Source organism: Taudactylus pleione, unplaced genomic scaffold (genome assembly GCF_031769625.1).
Source record: "Taudactylus pleione unplaced genomic scaffold, aTauple2 ptg000910l, whole genome shotgun sequence".
NCBI lineage: Eukaryota > Metazoa > Chordata > Amphibia > Anura > Myobatrachidae > Taudactylus > Taudactylus pleione.
In genome coordinates this window covers 931,589-953,440 of record NW_028285311.1, presented here as the reverse complement: position 1 = coordinate 953,440, position 21,852 = coordinate 931,589, and the positions used below count along the sequence as shown (strand labels likewise).

Sequence of the window (21,852 nt, the reverse complement as noted above, 5' to 3'; positions counted from 1 at the left end):
AGAGAGCAGGACCTACAGGTTTCTGCTACGGGTGTATAACAGGATAAGGAAACTGCAATACATTTCACACATGCTTCATATCTTCCAGTCTGGTTGATAACATGTCATTTATATATGTGAATAACAAGAGATATGGTAAGAACTTACCTTTGTTATCTCTGTTTCTACGAAGTCCATAGGGTCCACAGGGTTGACCTTGGGGTTATAGCTGGATCAGGATCCATGGGCACCACACAGTTAAGCTTTTAGCTCCCAGGATGCACTTGGGTCCTTCCCTATACCCCGCCCCCGAGCCACAGGCACCTCAGTTGGTAAGCAGCCTAGGCCGGAGGAGAGTATGGAACAGAGAGAAGGAAGACTGGAACACACAAGAAACCATACTCACAGAAATGGGAGACGGAAAACCAGTGACCAGCCACACAGCCCATTTGAAGCCAGGTGCGTCAGGGCGGGCGCCCTGTGGACCCTATGGACTTCGTAGAAACAGAGATAACAAAGGTAAGTTCTTACCATATCTCTTGTTTTCTACTTCAGGGTCCATAGGGGGTCCACAGGGTTGACCTTGGGGATATCCCAAAGCAGTTCAACTAAGGGCGGGGACGCTCCTGTGCTGAAAGGAGCACCCGGCGCCCAAAGGATGCATCCTGAGAGGCGAAAGTGTCAAACGCATAGAACCTCAAAAACGTTTGAATTGAAGACCAAGTGGCCACCTTACACAGCTGAACAGCAGAGGCGCCACGTCTAGCAGCCCAAGAGGGACCCACAGAACGAGTGGAATGAGCCTTAACAGAGGCTGGCACAGGTAAACTCTCCTGTACATAAGCCTCACAAATAACGTAACGAAGCCAAAGGGCTAACGTTTGTTTGTTGGCAGGCCAACCCCTCTTGTGAAAACCAAAGAGGATAAACAAGGAATCAGACTTCCTAACCGAAGCCGTCCGGTCCACATAAATTCTAAGCGCCCGGACCACATCTAAGGAAGTCTCACCAGCTGAAAGATCAGGGGACTGAAAAGCTGGCACAACAAGTTCCTGATTAATGTGGAACTTCGAGACCACTTTGGGCAAAAACTCAGGACGAGTGCGGAGCACCGCTGTCCTGGTGAAAAATCAGGAAAGCGCCCCCAATTCAGACACCCTCCTGGCCGAAGCAATTGCCAGGAGAAAAACAGTCTTAAACGTCAGCCACTTGAGCTCCACCACCTCAAACGGAGGACCCTGCAGGACCCGTAGAACCACCGCCAAGTCCCAAGGAGCCACAGGAGGCACAAAGGGAGGCTGGATCCTGAGAACACCTTGGAAAAAGGTGTGAACATCCGGCAGTAATGCAATCCACTGTTGAAACCACACGGACAAGGCGGACACATGAACCTTCAGAGATGCAAGGCGTAAGCCGAGGTCCAATCCTGATTGAAGAAATTCCAAGATCCTAGAAACTCGGAACACCTGAGGATCATAATGTCTGGACTCACACCACTGAAAGTAAGTGTGCCACACCCTGTGATAAATCCGTGCTGAAGCAGGCTTGCGTGCCCTGAGCATGGTACCAATAACCGAACTGGAGAAGCCCCGAGACCTCAAGACGGCTGTCTCAAGAGCCACGCCATCAAAGACAGCCGACCCAGATCCGGGTAAAGGCAGGGCCCCTGAGACAACAGGTCCCGACGCTGAGGAAGAAGGTACGGAGCGTCGATGGAGAGGCTCCTGAGATTGGACTACCAAGGACGTCTGGGCCACGTCGGAGCTACCAGCACGTGCGTACCGCCGTCCTGCTTGAATTTCCGCAGAACCCGAGGAAGTAGTGATATCGGAGGAAACAGATACGCCAGGTGAAACATCCATTTCACCGACAGCGCGTCCACCAGACTTGCGCCTGCGTCTCTTGTCCTTGACCCGGGCAACTTGTGATTGTGACGGGAGGCCATCAAGTCCAGCTCCGGCAGTCCCCACCTGTCCACGAGTAGCTGAAACACCTCTGGGTGAAGCGACCATTCCCCGGGATGCACGTCGTGACGGCTGAGGAAGTCCGCTTCCCAATTGAGGACTCCGGGGATGAAGACCGCCGAGATCGCTGGAATGTGACACTCCGCCCAAGTCAGGATGCGAGGCACCTCCGACATCGCTGCCCGACTGCGAGTTCCTCCTTGGTGGTTGATATACGCCACCGCGGTGGCGTTGTCGAACTGCACCTGTACTGCCCTTCCGTGAAGAGCGGGACCGGACGACTGCAGGGCCCTGTATACTGCCCGCAGTTCCAGGATGTTGATGGGGAGAAGTGCTTCTTCCGCAGACCAACGACCCTGGAGAGACAATGAACCGGTCACTGCCCCCCAACCCCGGAGACTGGCACCCGTCGTGAGCAGGACCCAGTCCGGGATCCAAAAGGGGCGCCCCTCGACCAGATGAGCTGTCTGAAGCCACCAAGCCAAAGATTGCCGAACCTCCGGAGACAACACCAGCACCTGAGAGCGGCTCCGGTGAGGTAACCCGTTCCATTCCGATAGAATCAGCCCCTGCAGGGGCCGGGAATGGAACTGGGCAAATTCCACCATGTCGAATGTCGACACCATGGAGCCAAGAACTCTCATAGCCGAATGCACCGACAGGCGGCGACTGCTCAGGCAACTGCGTATCCGCAGCTGTAGGGAGGCGACTTCTCCGGAGTCAGAAAAATCCTTTGCTGACGCGAATCCAGCAGGGCTCCCAAATGAACCATCCGCTGTGATGGAATCAGGGAGGACTTTTTCCAATTTATCAACCACTCGTGTGCTTGCAGGCAAGCGATCGTCAGGTGGAGATGTTGAAGCAGTACCTCCGGGGAGCTCGCCAGCAACAGGAGGTCATCCAGATACGGCAGCAGCTGTACATTCTGGTTCCGAAGACGTGCGGCCATGACCGCCATAATCTTCGTGAACACCCTCGGTGCAGTGGAGAGACCAAAGGGTAGCGCTCGGAACTGATAGTGGTGTTGAAGGATAGCGAACCTCAGATACTGCTGGTGCGAAAGTGCTATCGGAACATGGAGGTAGGCGTCCTGGATATCCAGGGACACCATGTAATCCCCCGGTTCCATCGCCAGAATGATGGAGCGTAACGTTTCCATCCTGAACTTGGGAACTCTGAGGAATTTGTTCAGAGACTTCAAGTTGAGGATAGGGCGATGAGAACCATTGGGTTTCTGCACCAGAAACAGAGACGAATAATACCCCGTCCCTCGTTGTGATTGAGGAACGGGAACAACGACCCCTGCTTTCAGCAAGGACTCTATAGCCTCCTGAATCTGTAACGCCTTGGTCTTGTCCTGAGAAGGACTGGTGCAGAAAAACTGGTGGGGTGGTCTGTGCCGAAAAGACAGGGCGTACCCCTGGGAGACCACTTCTCGAACCCAGGCATCCGTGGTGGTATTGTGCCAGCACTGGGTAAATAGAAGTCGGCCTCCCACTCTGAGGTCCCCCAGAGGGAGGCCCGTCCCATCAGGCCGCAGGTTTATCTTCCTGCTTGGAAGAAGGGCGCCGAGCACTCCAGGCTTGCTTCTTGGGTTTAGAGGCATTCTTACTCGCAGACTGTCTCGCGAAGGACTGACCTTTTGCCTTACCCTGCACCCGAAAGGAACGAAAAGCCGAACTCCGAACCTTAGCAGGCAGTGCCGCCGAAGGGAGGAAAGCCGACTTGGATTTAGCCAGGGTATCCACTATTTTGTCCAAGTCCGGACCAAATAGTAATTCCCCATTGAAAGGTAAGGCCTCCAGGCCTTTCTCTGAATCAGAGTCCGCTCTCCAGGACCGCAACCATAAGGATCGGCGGGCAGACACCGCTGCAGCCGATACCCGCAAAGTCAGCAGACTAGCATCTAAAGAAGCTTCCCCAATGTAAGAAGCAGCGTCCCTCATCTGTCCCAACAACGCCCTCTGGACATCCGGAGCGTCGTCCAGGAAGGTATCTTCCAATGTATTGGCCCACCCCTCAATGGCCTTGGCCACCCAGGAGATGGCCATGGACGGTCGGGCCACCGCCCCGGAGAGGGAGTAAATAGACTTTAAGCAAGTTTCAACTTTCCTGTCCATGGGGTCCTTCAGCGAGGATATCGACGGTAATGGTAAGGTAGCACCCCGAGTTAAACGGGTGACATGGGAATCCACCGCCGGTGGAGTTTCCCATTTTTTACAATGTGCCTCAGGGAAGGGATAATAAGTCAACCGCTTCTGAGGAAGGAACCTCTTACTGGGCGCCTGCCAAGCTACTGCCATATGATCCGTCAACTGATCCGACAGGGGAAACACCGCAGAAGCCACCTTAGTTTTCTTGAAACTAGGAAACTTCGACTTAGGAACCGGTGCCTCATCCTCTATAAGAAGAATAGCTCGCACCGCCCTAACCAGTGCTCGCACATTAATGGATGACTTGGTATCCACTTCCTGGCCCGAGGCGTCCGAGTCAGTGTCATCAGGGACCTCCCCATCATCTGAGGAACCCTCTGAGTCCGAAACCTGAGCCGCCCGCGCCATAAGTGGGCGTTTTGAAACCCTGGAAGGCATGTCAGTCTGCAACATTGACTGAAAAGCCGAGGATGCGGCAGCCAAATTTTGCACGGAGTTGGAGAACACATCCACCCAGGGTGGAGGAGTCGCCATAGGGGCCTGAAAAGGTACCACAGGCTGCTGCGGCACAGGGGAAGCCTGTATATACATAGGCAACCCCGCATAGGGACCCACAGACTGAGACCCAGGAGGACTCCACAATAACTGCGGGACACCCGGGGAATGGTCGGCTGGGGTAACGCCCTAGTAGGGAGAGCAGTCGGGACCGACAGACGGTCCGCGATAGACACCAGCACTTGAGAAAACATCGCCCATGGTGGTTCCTGCGTCACAGAAGGTTTGGATGGGCCAGGAGCCACCTGGCACCGACTACACAGGCCATCCTGTGACAAAACCTCCCTATCCACTCCTGCAGAACAGCGTCCGCAGGAGGCCAACGCCGGAGCCACTGAGCGCTCAACCTCCTCGTCTGACATGACAGAATATATTATATATCTGGCAACAGGGCAGAAGTAAACGCACTCACCGGTGTTGAACAACAGCCCACAATATGGCACTGTGTCGAACACAACTGTATGTGACGAACCACACAAATACGTGATCTATATAAGTGAGGTCAGTAGAAACACCCTTCCCCCACACACCTGCAGGGCTTGTAGGAGAAGCAAAGGGACAGGTATAAGCTGACAGTAAGTGGAAAATAAGCACAGACAGGCAGCACTAGCAAAAGTCACATACCATGCAGAGAAGATATACTCACTGCACCTTTCCACTACAATCAACCTCCCAGATTCAGTGTCTGGGAGGGCTATAGTGCTGTGTACACTGTCCTTAAATCAGGGGAGAGGTACACAGGGGGACCGGTCCGCGTGCTCCCTGAGATCTGCGCTGCCACTGTGAGAAAATGGCCCCCAGAGACCTCAGAGGAGGAGTGGCCGAAGAGTCTGCAGATCAGCGACGCCAGACTGCGTGCTGAAAGGCGCGATGAGCTGAGGGGAGGAGCCGCTGAACAGGGAAGGCTTCCTCCCCTGGCTGGCCATAACCCCAGGGATGCTGGCTTCCCGCTTGCCTGTTATCCCTGGTGGTCTAGTGGTCCCACGGGTTATGGGGGGGGCCCACCGCCACTGCCAGCAGCCTCCGGTCTGTCCCCAGGACCGGAGGCTAAAGGACTGCATTTTAAGGCATTCCGCGCGCCGCCACTAGCCAGCGACGCGCGGCTTACCTGAATCCCCGGCGACTCCGGCAGCAGTCCTGGGAGGTAGACAGAGTCCGGCTAGTACGGACTCTGTCCTCCCGCCGCGATCCCCAGATCAGTACAGGCGTCGCGGCGCCAGTCGGGGATCAGAGCGGCAACGTGGGCGTCTGTATAGACAGCCCTTCGCTGCCATCTGTAGGAATAAAATAAATATCTAAAATAAAAAGCTTCTGGGGGCTGCTCCTGCAGCCCCCCTGCGCGGTGACCGACTCTGGCCGGGCACCAACTTACACTGAGGTGCCTGTGGCTCGGGGGCGGGGTATAGAGAAGGACCCAAGTGCATCCTGGGAGCTAAAAGCTTAACTGTGTGGTGCCCATGGATCCTGATCCAGCTATAACCCCAAGGTCAACCCTGTGGACCCCCTATGGACCCTGAAGTAGAAAGTAATTTTATACCATGTTAATATACTGTGTGATGGGAACTTTGAATGCCCTCCATAACTCAGTGCTATAAATACCCTGTGTGAGTAGACTCTGTACATTTCATTGTTTTTATTCCATTTAAAAACAAAAAGCATTTTTACTATGCATAGTGGTTAGAATTGTTGCATCATAGTGCTGGGGTGTAAGGTACTATTCCTAAGGCCATATTTGTGTGGAGTTTATATGTTCTCTCCTTGATTGTGTTTCCACTAGTAACTCTGGCTTCCTCTCACAAACCTCATAGGCAGACTGGTAGGTTAAGTGGCTTTTGATAAAAATGGAACCTGGTGTGTGATGAGGAATTACATTGTAAGCTCCAACAGGGGCATGGACTGATGTAACTGATTACTCAGAATAGCAACGGAGCACATCCAAGATGGCTGCCTCACCTTATACAAATATGCAAAGTGTTTGAAATCCTATTAGGAGAAAAGTGCTATATAAACAAATAATGTAATTAGTTATCTTAAATTTGACATTTTAATACATGCTCGTTTCAAGTCTACCAATTAAGGAAATTAAACTGTGACTTTCTCATGCCTTACAACAGCTGGTTCTCACCTGTGACTTCTCTGATGTTTAATAAGATCAGATGATTGTGAAAAACATTTCCCACACTTAGAACATGGAAATGGTTTCTCACCTGTATGACTTCTCTGATGTTTAACAAGATCTGATTTCCGTATAAAACATTTCCCACACTCAGAACATGGAAATGGCTTCTCACCTGTGTGTGTTTTCTGATGTCTAACACAATCTGATCTCTGTATAAAACATTTCCCACACTCAGAACATTGAAATGGCTTCTCATTCATGTGACTTCTCTTATGTATAACAAGAGGTGATTTATGTGTATAACATTTTCCACACTCAGAACACTGAAATGGCTTCTCACCCGTGTGACTTCTCTCATGTATAACAAGATCTGATTTTCGTAGGAAACTTTTCCCACACTCAGAACATGGAAATGGTTTCTCACCTGTGTGACTTCTCTGATGTTGAACAAGATGTGATTTATGTGAAAAACATTTCCCACACTCAGAGCATAGAAATGGCCTCTCACTTGTGTGACTTCTTTTCTTATGTCTAGCAAGAGATGACTGGTTTGAAAAACATTTTCCACACTCAGAGCATGGAAATGGTTTCTCACCCGTGTGACTTCTCTGATGTATAATCAACTGTGATTCCTGTGTAAAACTTTTCCCACACTCAGAACATGGAAATTGTTTTTCACCTGTGTGACTTCTCTGATGTGCAACAAGATCGGATTTATTTTTGAAACGTTTTCCACACTCAGAGCATGGAAATGGTTTCTCACCTGTGTGGACTCTTTCATGTATAACAAGAGATGATTTGCTGATAAAACATTTCCCACACACAGAGCATGGAAATGGTTTCTCACCTGTGTGGACTCTTTCATGTATAACAAAAGATGATTTGCTGATAAAACATTTCTCACACTGAGAGCATGGAAATGGTTTTTCACCTGTGTGAGTTCTCTGATGTGCAACAAGATATGATTTCTGTGCAAAGCATTTCTCACACTCAGAGCATGGAAATGGATTCTCACCTGTGTGACTTCTTTCATGTATAACAAGATCTGATTTTCGTGGGAAACATTTCCCGCACTCAGAACAAGGAAATGGCAGCTCACCTGTGTGACTTCTCTCATGAATAACAAGACCTTGCTTGTGTGCAAAACATTTCCCACACTCAGAGCATGGATATGGTTTCTCACCTGTGTGACTTCTCTGATGTCTAACAAGATATGATTTTAGTGAAAAACATTTCCCACATTCAGAACATGGAAATGGCCTCTCACCTTTGTGACGTCTCTCATGTCTAAGAAGATATAATTTCAGAGTAAAACATTTCCCACACTCAGAACATGGAAATGGCCTCTCAGCTGTGTGACGTCTCTGATGTGCAACAAGATGTGATTTCAGAGTAAAACATTTCCCACACTCAGAGCATGAAAATGGCCTATCACCTGTGTGACTAGTCTCAACTAGGTTAGCTGTAAAACAATTCTGAAATTTAGAAGAGGACATTATTGTATCACTGCCATGATCTGTAGTTTGTGAAGCAATATGAGAGTTACCAGGAGAACATTCCCCAAGAATAGAGGGATCGGATGATATATCTGCACTGTGAAGTGCTGGATGTATATTTAGGGTAACGTGGTTTTCTTCTGGAGACTCACGTGTGATGTTCCTATCTTCTAATTTCAAATGAGGAGACCACGCGAGATTCTCCTCCAAAGTATTCCTTGAATTGGGTCCATCTAGTAGAAATAAAATTGTTAACCAAGAATATCACAACAAAGGTGTCATTAATCACTATTTATCTCACCCCTATTCCCATAGGTTTGTGCTTTGTACAACCTAATGCAGAACACTTTGGGCTGGTACTGCTCACACTAATAAATATAATACAGGAGAAGAAAGGAGACAAGGGGAGCTTTGCTGAGTGATGCACTAAAGATCATATATTTTACTTTACCAAAATTTACATTTTATTGGAACTTGCATTAAAATTAATTCAGAACATGTTCCCACATAACATAATATATGTATTTTGTAATCATTTATTTAATCCATTTGTCCTACTATTACAAACATAAAAACAGCTAAAATAAAATAATTTGTGCAAATGTTGGGTTAGTAATTAGTGATCAAACATTGCCGTTATGTTTCAGCTCCGAAACATCGTTTGCCGCTTGCGATAATTAATATGAACGTGTAACAATCTCAATAAATGTAGTTATTTTGTTTGACCCATTCACGCTAGGTAATATAAGTTATTATGTGCAGCAGGTCGATATATAATAAGCCAGTCACTGTGACACGTTATTATGTGCGGCAGTCTGATATGTAATAAGCCAGTCACTGTGACACGTTATTATGTGCAGCAGGCTGATATGTAATAAGCCAGTCACTGTGACACGTTATTGTGTGCAGCAGACTGATATGTAATAAGCCAGTCACTGTGACACGTTATTATGTGCAGCAGGCTGATATGTAATAAGCCAGTCACTGTGACACGTTATTATGTGCAGCAGGCTGATATGTAATAACCCAGTCACTGTGACACGTTATTATGTGCAGCAGGTCGATATGTAATAAGCCAGTCACTATGACACGTTATTATGTGCAGCAGGCTGATATGTAATAAGCCAGTCACTGTGACACGTTATTATGAGCAGCAGGCTGATATGTAATAAGCCAGTCACTGTGACACGTTATTGTGTGCAGAAGACTGATATGTAATAAGCCAGTCACTGTGACACGTTATTATGTGCAGCAGGCCGATATGTAATAAGCCAGTCACTGTGACATGTTATGTGCAGCAGGCTGATATGTAATAAGCCAGTCACTGTGACACGTTATTATGTGCAGCAGGCTGATATGTAATAAGCCAGTCACTGTGACATGTTATTATGTGCAGCAGGCTGATATGTAATAAGCCAGTCACTGTGACACGTTATTATGTGCAGCAGGCTGATATGTAATAAGCCAGTCACTGTGACACGTTATTATGTGCAGCAGGCTGATATGTAATAAGCCAGTCACAGTGACACGTTATTATGTGCTGCAGGCTGATATGTAATAAGCCAGTCAATGTGACACGTTATGTGTAGCAGGCTGATATGTAATAAGCCAGTCACTGTGACACGTTATTATGTGCAGCAGGCTGATATGTAATAAGCCAGTTACTGTGACACGTTATTATGTGCAGCAGGCTGATATGTAATAAGCCAGTCACTGTGACACGCTATTATGAGCAGCAGGCTGATGTGTAATAAGCCAGTCACTATGACACGTTATTATGTGCAGCAGGCTGATATGTAATAACCCAGTCACTGTGACACGTTATATGCAGCAGGCTGATGTGTAATAAGCCAGTCACTGTGACACGTTATTATGTGCAGCAGGCTGATATGTAATAAGCCAGTTACTGTGACACGTTATTATGTGCAGCAGGCCGATATGTAATAAGCCAGTCACTGTGACTGATTAGGACAGGCCTGGTCAACCTGTGGTTCTCCAGCTGTTGTGAAACTACAAATCCCAGCATTGCCTGCCAGTTTTAGCATTCCCTAATAGCAAAACTGTGGCAGGGCATGCTGGGGGTTATAGTTTCATACAGCTGGAGAGCCACACGTTGGCCAGGCTTGCATTAGGGTGATAAACCAAAGATATTGAGGTGGTTGGGTGTAATTTAAAGATGGGTCACTGGGGTAATTCTTTTATTTGTTCTACCTGTCAAAATATTACAGAATCGTGGGACTGAAAAATAAGAATTTTGCGCCCATCACTGGCATCGCTTGCGCCAAAAGTATGGAAGCGGTAAAAAAGAGGCTCCGACAGCACGCATCGAGTTGAGGCCGGAACTGTCACATTCGAGGACAAATATGCCTGCCTAATGGCAGAAGTGACCCATCTAGTGATGGACCCTTTTGAAGCAGGCCAGCCTCTCTGGTGCATCAATCAACACCAACAATGATTCCGTACACCTCGAAGACGCAGTACGGTCCAAGTAAATGCGTAACGCACGTACCACATCCAACAGTGATAAGGAAGAAGCTTCACTAGTCACTGAATCCTGGCAGAAAGCCAATACCACCTTTGGCAGAAAGGAAGCTTTAGTGCGTAAAAAAATAATAAGCGGAGATTTACAGGAAAGAGACGCTAATTCCGATATCCACCTGGCCGAGGAAATGGGCAAAAGGAAAACCACCTTCAGAGTGAGATATCGCAATTCTACAGACTCCAAAGGCTCAATGGTACCAAAACTAAATTCAAATCCCAATTAGGAACTGGAGGTAAATAAGGAGATTGCATGCGAAGAACTCCATGTAAGAAGGTCTGAACTTCTGGAATGGTGGCCAATTTCCTTTGAAACAGAATCGACAGGGATGACTTTTGTCCATTAATAGAGGACAATCTCAGACCCTTACCCAATCCCCCTTGTAAAAAGGACAAGAGGTGAGATACTCAGAATATTTCAGGTGTGAACTTGTGTTGGTTACACCAAGAAATATATATATCTTCCATATCAAATTATAAATCTGGGAAGTAACTGGTTTAAAAGCCTGTATCATGGTTTTCACCACAGACACTGCAAACCTTTTGGTCCTCTGAATTTTGGATTCAACAACCATGCCGCCAAGCAATGCAAATTGGGGTGACGGCATGGGCCCTGAAGCAACAGCTCTGGACGCAGAGGCAGATAAAATGGAATGTCTAAATAAAAGACAAAGCTAGTGGGTTTCAACCAATCTGCCCACAGCAGCCCAAATAGGTCTCATAGAATTATGTACCACTGATGGCGCAGCCAATCTGGAACCACCATAATAACCCTTCGGCCCACCTGTCAAATTTGGGGGAATTACCCTTTGTACCATTACCAGAGGAGGAAATATGTATCCCAGCTGGAACAGCCAAGGTGCTATTATGGCATCCACCAGAGATGCCTGAGGATCCCTGGACTGAGATCCGTAACCTTGGCAGTTTCTTGTTGAGGAGAAACCATTAAATCAATGTCCGGAGATCTCCATCTGGCAACTATTTCTGCAAACAGCTCCTGGTGTAATTCCCATTCCCCTGCCTGCACACTGTGGCGACTTAACAAGTCTGCCTCCCAGTTGTCCACCCCTGGAATGTAAACTGCTGAAATAGTTGGAACCCAATTTACTGCTCAATGAAGAATCTGAGAAACCTCCCTCATTGCCAGCCAGCTGCATTTGCCACCCTGCTTGTTTATGTATGCAACTGCTGTGGCATTATCTGAATTCATACTGGTAAATTCTTTAAATAGCATTGAGCCTGAATCAATGCATATAGAATTGCCCTTAGTTCCAGTATATTGATAGGAAGAGCAGTTTCCTGGGCAGACCATACACCCTGCAAGTGTCTGTACAGAACCACTGCCCCCCAGCCTGTAATGCTGGCATCTGTGGTGACAACGGCTTTTACTGACAATTGGCAACCCTGGTCCAGATTTGCATCCTGTAACTACCAGCGGAGAGACTGCCGGATTTGCAGAGATAGCCTGAACATCTGATTGTTTAATCGAGGGTCTGGTTTTATCCATCAATGAAACAATTGGTTCCGTGGAGGTCGGACGTGAAATCTGGCAAAAGGAACAGCTTCTAATGAAGCTACCATTTTCCTCATTACCTGCATAGCCCTTAGAACCGATATGAGACATCTGTAAATGGTCCTTATTCTGTATTGAAGATCCTGAATCTTTGCCTGTGGCAGAAACACTCTGTGACACTGAGTGTCGAAGAGAAGACCCAAAAATACCATCCTCTGAGATAGAATTAAATTTGATTTGGGAAAGTTGATGATCCAGCCGAATCTCTGGAGCATGCCTAAAGTAATCTGAATATGTTGTTTCAATAGAGCTATTAAGGGATCCCTTAGCAACAAATAGTTTAGATAAGCAGACACATATAATCCCTCTCTCCTGAGTAGGAATATAATTATAAAGACTCTGGGGGCGGTGGCCAAACCAAATGGCAGAGCCTGAAACTGAAAATGTTGATGCTGCACTGCAAACCGCAGAAGATGCTGATGATCCCGCCATATAGGAATATGGAGGTAGGTAGGCATCCTTGATATCTATGGAAGCCAGAAAATCTTCTTCTTACAATAGAACAAATGAATGACCTTATTGACTCCATCTTGAATTTCTCCAAGTGAAGATAAACATTTAAGTCCCTGAAGTTGAGAATGGGTCGGAATGACCCGTCCGGTTTGTCTACTAAGAGAAGATTAGAGTAAAACCACAGAACTACTTGTAGTGCTGGAAATTGAATACTTTCTCCGGAATGGAAAGCGCAGAAATTGCCTGCATGAGAGCCGCCTTTCTGCAACCATCAACAGGGAGGAGTTGAAAAGAACCTTCTTGGAACAGGACCCTCAAAATCCAAAATGTAACCCCTGGTGACTATATGACTTACCCAAAAATCGGGATTGTATTGAATCCAAGTTTCCTGGAACTTGAGTAAGCGACTTCCCACCAGAGGACGGGTCCCAGTCCCATGACAGTCATGTGGATCTCCCTGCTGGCTTAGCTGCAGGTCGACTGGTGCCGGAACCACCTCGTCCCCTAAAGGTCCCTCTTTGTAGACCTCTAGGTGCACCTTGGAAAGCCTGAAATCTTCCCTTACCTTCATTCCAAAAGGAACAAAACATAGGAGTTTTTGTTTTAGGTGTAGTTACAAGAAGGTAAGGACTTTTACCTCCTGTAACCTGTGAAATATTTTTTGATAATTCTGGACCAAACAAAGACCTTCCTTCAAAAGACAGTGCCTCTAGAGCATGTTTTGATTTTATGCCTGCCTTCCATGTTTTGAGCCAAGCGAACGCCTGGCAGAAACAGCTAAGGCTGAAATATTAGACTGTATCTGAATAGTATCTAATAAAGCGTCATCTATATAGGTTAGAGCTTCCGAAATCTGATCAACCAAGGAGTTCGCTTCAGATTCATCCCCGGATTCAAAACCAGTAATCATCCGATTCATCCAGGGACAGATAGCCTCAATCACCCAGGCGCTGGCCTGAATTGGCAGCAGCGATACTCCTGACAAGGTGAACAGAGATTTTAGAACAGCCTCATTCTTAGTAGTGAGGAACCTAACCAACCTAGCAATAGAAGCATCCACCATGGGTGGTATTTCCCATTCGTTGGTATCCTATTCTGAAATAGGATAAAGACACTTAAATTTTTTCGGAATATGACATTTTTAATTCAGTTTTAACCAGGATCCCTTTACTATTTCCTCAAAATAAGAGAATTCTGGGAAAACCAAAACATGTTTGTTCTTACGTTTAAAAAAAGAAACTGCACTAGTCTCTGGCATAGCCGCCACCTGTAACTGCGCTAGTCTCTGACATAGCCGCCTCCTTTAACTACACTAGTCTCTGGCATAGCCGCCACATGTAACTGTGCTAGTCTCTGGCATAGCAGTCTCCTGTAACTGCGCTAGTCTCTGGCATAGCCGCCTCCTGTAACTGCACTAGACTCTGGCATAGCCGCCTCCTGTAACTGTGCTAGTCTCTGGCATAGCCGTCTCCTGTAACTGCGCTAGTCTCTGGCATAGCAGTCTCCTGTAACTGCGCTAGTCTCTGGCATAGCCGCCTCCTGTAACTGCACTAGACTCTGGCATAGCCGCCCCCAGTAACTACGCTAGTCTCTGGCATAGCCGCCTCCTTTTACTGCGCTAGTCTCTGGCATAGCCGCCCCCCGCAACTGCGCTAGTCTCTGGCATAGCCGCCCCCAGTAACTATGCTAGTCTCTGGCATAGCCGCCCCCTGTAACTGCGCTAGTTTGAGGTGTCCTCCCAATCATAATCCAATTCCCCTTCTTCCTGTGAAGAAATAGCTGGAAAATCTACAGAGGAATGTGACCACTTTTGAATGGCTGTGGCCCCAATTTATTTTGGGATTTCGCCACCTGAGTGAGTCATCGTTCCCATATTCTAGGCCCGTCTGGGCTCTACCAAGGGATCAGCCAAAAGAGGAGCTTAAGCACAGGGTGTCATATAATTTTCCTGAAAGTGACGTACTTCCCCTATGGCATCCGCCATAGAACTGGCCCAATCAGGCACCACCGACTGTTCAGCCGAACATCCTGGTGATGGATTTACCTGTGAACTGTCAGGATCCGGCCTGGGATCGGCCTTTACTCACTGCTAAACTGGTGTTTCTAGGCTCCGAGGCGTTCAGATGCCAGTTGTAGTGGTAGGTAATGGCTGAGGATTTTCCCCGAGGTCCGTTTGGACTTCCTGACTCCTGTGTTAGCAGGCATGGGTGCAGCCATGTTGGTTCATCTCACCTGATCAATCTTCTCCAATGGCAACCCTGCTAGTCTCCCAGCTGATCTCATGATCCAATGACCAGCTGCCTAGGGGTGTTTAGGTCCGACTCCTGCACAGGAAGTTGCTGTTCATCATCGCTGTATGAGTGCACATAGTCTTTCCCTGTGACAACCGTCTTATGTTCCAGAGGCCGTATTTCTTTCTTCAGTCTTCCTGGTTTCTTGTGTGTCTTCAATCACAACTCTGTGTATTCAGTCCCCATGTTCCGTACAAGTTCCTGGCTTCCTGTGTGTCTTCAATCACAACTCTGTGTATTCAGTCCTCATGTTCTGTACAAGTTCCTGGCTTCCTGTGTGTCTCCAGTCACATCTCTGTGTATTCAGTACCCACATTCTGTACAAGTTTATCCTGTGTGTCTCAAGTTGCCCCACTGTGTATCCTTTCCAGTACTCTGCGGGTGCGTCCGTAGTCGCACCTGTGTACAAATACTCGCCACTGTGTACACTTTCTAGTAATCTGCTGATGTGTCCGGAGTCACACCTCTGTGTACTAAATACACACCATAGTGTACAAAGTACGCACCATTGTGTATTTCATCCCTGTGCTTCAGTACAATATCATGCCGAGTGTCTCAAGCCGCACCTTCGTGTACTAAATACATGCCATAGTGTACAAAGTATGCACCATTGTGTACTTCATCCCTGTGCTTCAGTGCAAGATCATCCCGAGTGTCTCAAGCCGCATCTCTGTGTACTAAATACACATCATAGTGTCCAAAGTACGCACCATTGTGTATTTCATCCCTGTGCTTCAGTACAAGTTCATCCCAAGTGTCTCAAGTCGCACCTCTGTGTATCCAGTCTCCAACTTCAATACAAGTTAACCCTGAGTGTCTCCAGCTACACCTCCAATACGCCCCCAAGTGGCATCCTTGTGTACTTCGTCCCTGTGTTCAGTACAAGTTCCGTCTACACCTCCAGTGCACCACCAAGTGGCATCTTGGTGTACCTTGTTCCTGTCGCAGTATAATTTCATCCCTGCACATTCAGTACGTCTCCGGAAAATCTTAGAGTACCCAGTCCCAGTGTTTCAGTACTAGCCATTCCCCTGTGTTACTGTATTCTTATATATATATATATATATATATATATATATATATATATATATAGTTCAGTCTTCTGTCACTCCCAGGTAGCTGTCCAGAGGGCCACGACCTGCTCACTTGGTGCAGCGTAAAACCAAATCCCAATTGGAGGGGTCACTGGAGAAAACCACCAAGTGAGTTAGACTCTGCGCCTCTGGGCAGGTCTAGTCAAACCTGGGTTTGACCGCAATTAGGAGACTTTGGCTGCCATCCCCGTCTTTTCCCACAATTATTTTAAACCCCCCAGTTCTTAAACTCATCATAGGTTTTCCTACAGCCCCGTTGTGACATGAACAACCAGCACAGAGCGGCCCTGGGTCGGTACCTTTTGGCAAATTTTTTATCACACTTCGTACAAGTATAAACAGTGACTTGTTTTTTTAGAACCCTTGTCTGGCTTATCCATACTGAGAAAGAAAGACAAGTCTACTCCAATCATTTAGCTACCTAACTTCCCATAGAAAGAGTGTAGCCCTGAATGAATAGAAAATACAGAGCTAAATGTAGACTCTTATTAACCCACTTGATTAAATGCAAAAACACCCTGGACCCAAAAGACCAAATTCTTTGCCTATAAACCAAAGGTAAAATAAATTGTCATATACACACACACTCATACACAAATATACACTCATACACATACATACACATACCCGTGTAAGATACTGCCTATCAGTGACAACAGTGCAGTAACTATGCTTATACATACTGTATAATAAGCCCAGAACACCAGGGTAACTACACATAGTAAAACTCCAGGGTTACGGCTTAGCTTGTCAGGCCTCCATCACCCAGTACCTGCTCTGACTTCCCCCAGACCTCAGCTGCTGTGGCTTTGCAGCACCTGTGTTTTAATAAAAATAAATACCTGGGGGAGTGGGTGCGTGGCCAGCCGCCGGGTCCTGCTAATTCTGGACACCTGTGACATAGCCTCCAGCGTCCGTGGCTCGGCCTGATGTCACCGCTGCGCGATTACACTGTGCAGCAGTCATTTAATCACTCTTTGACACATAGCCTCCGATGCTTGCCAATGACGTCACCCGCAGCGCGCTCTATCCTGCCGTTTAATCTCTGGCCTGGAAACTACTTGTGGCCCCACCTGAAGACGTCACCGCTGTGCGCCTGAAGGGGTCAGCGGCGTCCTGGAACCAGCAATGCAACTCTCTCCTTTAAAAGCAGCAGCATGTCGCTGCTTCTGTAACCCTCAAACTGAATGCAGCACTGAAGATTGAAGAAGTATTGTGCTGAACAGCCCATGGAGGTGTGAGACAAGCCGACTCTACAGGATCTGTGAGTAATAACAAGCCCCGGCCAATCTGCTCTAAAGCACTGTGCAGTATAATGGCAACAAGATTCTTATACTTGTAACATATATGACCTTTATGCCTGCGGCCCCCTCAGATGTGTGTCTGGCATGGAGACTCAGGGACATGGTAGTTTGGTGACTCTCTCAGTGGCCATCTTTAGAGTGGGATACAGGTTCACACAAACCCTCTAATCTATATAACTCCCTCTCTGTTGGTGCTTGTCGCTTGTCTCCAGGAACTAAGCTCCCAAATCCAAAGCACTAACATAAAGAAATAAAACCCAACTAAAAGCCAGGACATTATAGACTGAGCTTACTGTGGAAAGGGAGGAGTTATATAGGGGGTGGGAGCCAGTTCTCAATTAGCTAGTGTCTGACTCCTCCCTCTACTATACATAACCCAGATGTAAGGTGTCTCCCAGATGGAAGAAAAAGGAATGTATACAACACAGCAGGGTCCAGCCCAAAACCGCTCTACATAAGTTATTAACCCATTTAATTTTCACAGAAACAGATTAATTGCAAATTGAGCAATAATATTCCGCATATTATCATATGTAGTATCAGTAGGCTAGGCCAAGCCTTTTGGCTGAGCGTGTAGAATTAGAAATTGTTGAAGCAGGGCACGGTTGCACCCTGTGCCGGCCCCGTGCACTGAGTGTGCAACACAGTTACGTCATGCGGAAGGGGCGTGACACACTGCTTCACTAAGTGCAACAATGACCGTCCTAAGGACGCCCGATTGGCTGCATATACTGGCCAGGGAGCCAGTTAGTCCACAGGACAGTCTGCAGGTGATCCAGAAGCAATCCTGGCTGTAGGCACCCTGCTAACCAGGAACAAGGGCAAGTGGGGTAGACAGAGCCTCTGCGCCCTTTGCGACAGCACCGGTCGCCCATAGCTAGTTACGGCACTGTGTTGTAGTGCAAGGAGAATATGCGACTCTTTTCTGTAATAAGTCTTTATTACTCACCTGTGGCGATATTTGTAGGGATTTCCTCCTCCTTACACTGCTGATCACCCCTCACATATGTCTCTTCTCCCTCTATATCTTCTGCCTTCATATCAGTCACATACGTCTCTTCTTCTCCCTCTATATCTTCTAGCTTCATATCAGTCACATACGTCTCTTCTTCTCCCTCTATATCTTCTGCCTTCATATCAGTCACATACGTCTCTTCTTCTCCCTCTATATCTTCTGCCTTATTATCAATCACATACGTCTCTTCTACTCTCTCTACATCTTCTACCTTTATATCAGTCACATACGTCTTTTCTTCTCCTTCCATATCTTCTGCCTTCATATCAGTCACATACGTCTCTTCTTCTCCCTCTAAATCTTCTGCCTTCATATCAGTCACATACGCCTCTCCTACTCCCTCTATATCTTCTACCTTGATATCAGCCAGAATTTCACCCTAAATAACCCACAAAACAATAAAGTAACATTTTAGAAATGTCAGATCTCATGATATCACATTAAGTAGAAGAATTCTGGATAATAAGACACACACAGCTTCTGTACACATCATATAGTGACAGTCACTTTGGTATATTGGTGAGACCCTAAATCCCACCTACCTGATGCTCCTGTGGGATCCTGCGATTCTCCTCTGTACAATCCTGTGAAAAAAGAGAATGGGGACATCTCTCTGGGGTATTTCTGTTACTGGATCCATCTGTAGGAGACACACAGTGACTGAGTACATTGTATATATGTGATTATCAGGTGATGTGTGTATATAGGGGGCTCCCATACCTGCTCTCCCCTGTACAATAAATGACAGTCTCCTCTAACCCAGTGATGTGAGGGGCCGGTGATTCTCCATCATCACGTCCTTGTACAGACCTTTGTGTTCCTCTATATACTCCCCCTCCTGCATGGAGACATAGACAGTGACATCCTGACACCTTATAGGAACCTGACATACACAATGATACAGTCATCACCCAGACACATCCCCTGGTGTTACTGTATAATGTCCCATTCCCAGCAGTCACCTCTCCAGTCATCACCCAGACACATCCCCTGGTGTTACTGTGTAATGTCCTATTCCCAGCAGTCACCTCCCCAGTCAGCAGCTGATTTATCTTGTTGGTGAGTTCCAGGATCTTCTGGTCATTGTGTCTCTCATGTATCAGTGAGTGAGGTGGAGGCACCGTGTTGGGGCACTGGGTTCTGCTTAGTCCTCCTGACACATGGGGACGGCTGCTGGGTGTCTCCGACAATGATACAGTCATCACCCAGACACATCCCCTGGTGTTACTATATAATGTCCCATTCCCAGCAGTCACCTCTCCAGTCATCACCCAGACACATCCCCTGGAGTTACTGTATAATGTCCCATTCCCAGCAGTCACCTCTCCAGTCAGCAGCTGAATGATCCTGTTGGTGAGTTCCAGGATCTTCTGGTCACTGTGTCTCTCATGTATCAGTGAGTGAGGTGGAGGCACCGTGATGGGGCTCTGGGTCCTGCTCAGTCCTACTGACACACAGGGACGGCTGCTGGGTGTCTCGCACTCACCGGAAGTCTTCTTCACTACTGTGTAACCCTGTTTATTGGGGGAGACATTAATAAGAGGGTCAAAATATATTCATGGAGCCGTTTATTGAGGTGTCATCAGTGCAAAATATGCATGAAGGGTAAGTCTTACAAATAAAACCCCTATCCTAACTTTATACCATATATAGGACAGTGGACAGAATATAGCACATCTCCTAACATCTTCATTTCAGTGATAGAAAAGAAACAAAACAAGATACCATGAGCAATGTAATATATCCTAGTTCCTGCAAGAATTGAATCATTGACAATATATATGTCCCTGTATTATTACTATAGATATGTGATCTCACTGTGACACTCCCAGATCCCCTCACCACCCCAGTCATGTCTACTATAGCTATAAGTGATGTCACAGTGACACTCCCAGATCCCCTTACCTCCCCAGTCATGCCCCTGTATTATTACTATAGATATAAGTGATGTCACTGAGACACTCCCAGATCCCCTCACCTCCCCAGTCATGTCCCTGTATTATTACTATAGATATAAGTGATGTCACTGAGACACTCCCAGATCCCCTCACCACCCCAGTCATGTCCCTGTATTATTTTATTACTAGAGATATAAGTGATGTCACTGTAACACTACCAGACTCTCTCAACTCCCCAGACATGTCCCTGTATTACTATAGATATAAGTGATGTGACACTCCCAGATCCTCTCACCTCCTCTGTCATGACCCTGTATTAATACTATAGATATAAGTGATGTCACTATGACACTCCCAGATCCCCTCACCTCCCCAGTCATGTCACTGTATTATCACTATAGATATAGGTGATGTCACTGTGACACTCCCAGACCCCTCCACCTCCCCAGCCATGTCCCTGTATTATTACTATAGATATAAGTGATGTCACTGTGACACTCCCAGATCCCCTCACCTCCCCAGTCATGTCCCTGTATTATTACTATAGATATAAGTGATGTCACTGTGACACTCCCAGATCCCCTCACCTCCCGTCATGTCTACTATAGCTATAAGTGATGTCACAGTGACACTCCCAGATCCTCTCACCTCCCCAGTCATGTCCCTGTATTATTACTATAGATATAAGTGATGTCACTGAGACACTCCCAGATCCCCTCACCTCCCCAGTCATGTCTACTATAGCTATAAGTGATGTCACAGTGACACTCCCAGATCCCCTCACCTCCCCAGTCATGTCCTTGTATTATTACTATAGATATAAGTGATGTCACTGTGATACTCCCAGATCCCCTCACCTCCCCCAGTCATGTCCCTGTATTATTACTATAGATATAAGTGATGTCACTGTGACACCCCAGATCCCCTCCCCAGTCATGTCCCTGTATTATTATGATAGATATGTGATGTCACTGTGACACTCCCAGATCCCCTCACCTCCCCAGTCATGTCTACTATAGCTATAAGTGATGTCACAGTGACACTCCCAGATCCCCTCACCTCCCCAGTCATGTCCTTGTATTATTACTATAGATAAAAGTGATGTCACTGTGATACTCCCAGATCCCCTCACCTCCCCCAGTCATGTCCCTGTATTATTACTATAGATATAAGTGATGTCACTGTGACACCCCAGATCCCCTCCCCAGTCATGTCCCTGTATTATTACTATAAATATAAGTGATGTCACTGTGACACTCCCAGATCCCCTCCCCAGTCATGTCCCTGTATTATTACTATACATATGTGATGTCACTATGACACTCTCAGACCCTCTCACCTCTCCAGTCAGCAGGAAGATGATCTCCAGGGTGAGATTTAGTATCCTCTCAGTCATGTGACTCCTGCCCTTGTCCATCCT

The 21,852-nt window shown here is 47.1% G+C and overlaps 1 protein-coding gene across 1 annotated transcript in view; it reads right to left on the bottom strand.

Moving 5' to 3' along the window:
- Positions 1-6,625: 6,625 nt before the first annotated feature.
- The window catches only part of LOC148473816 (uncharacterized), a 160,822-nt gene continuing 145,595 nt past the window's right edge, over positions 6,626-21,852 (bottom strand). The window contains exon 9 of the mRNA XM_088459441.1: positions 6,626-8,057. Within this exon, the coding sequence (XP_088315567.1) occupies positions 6,773-8,057 (1,285 nt within the window). The 3' untranslated portion in view covers positions 6,626-6,772. The remainder of the gene's footprint in view (positions 8,058-21,852) is intronic.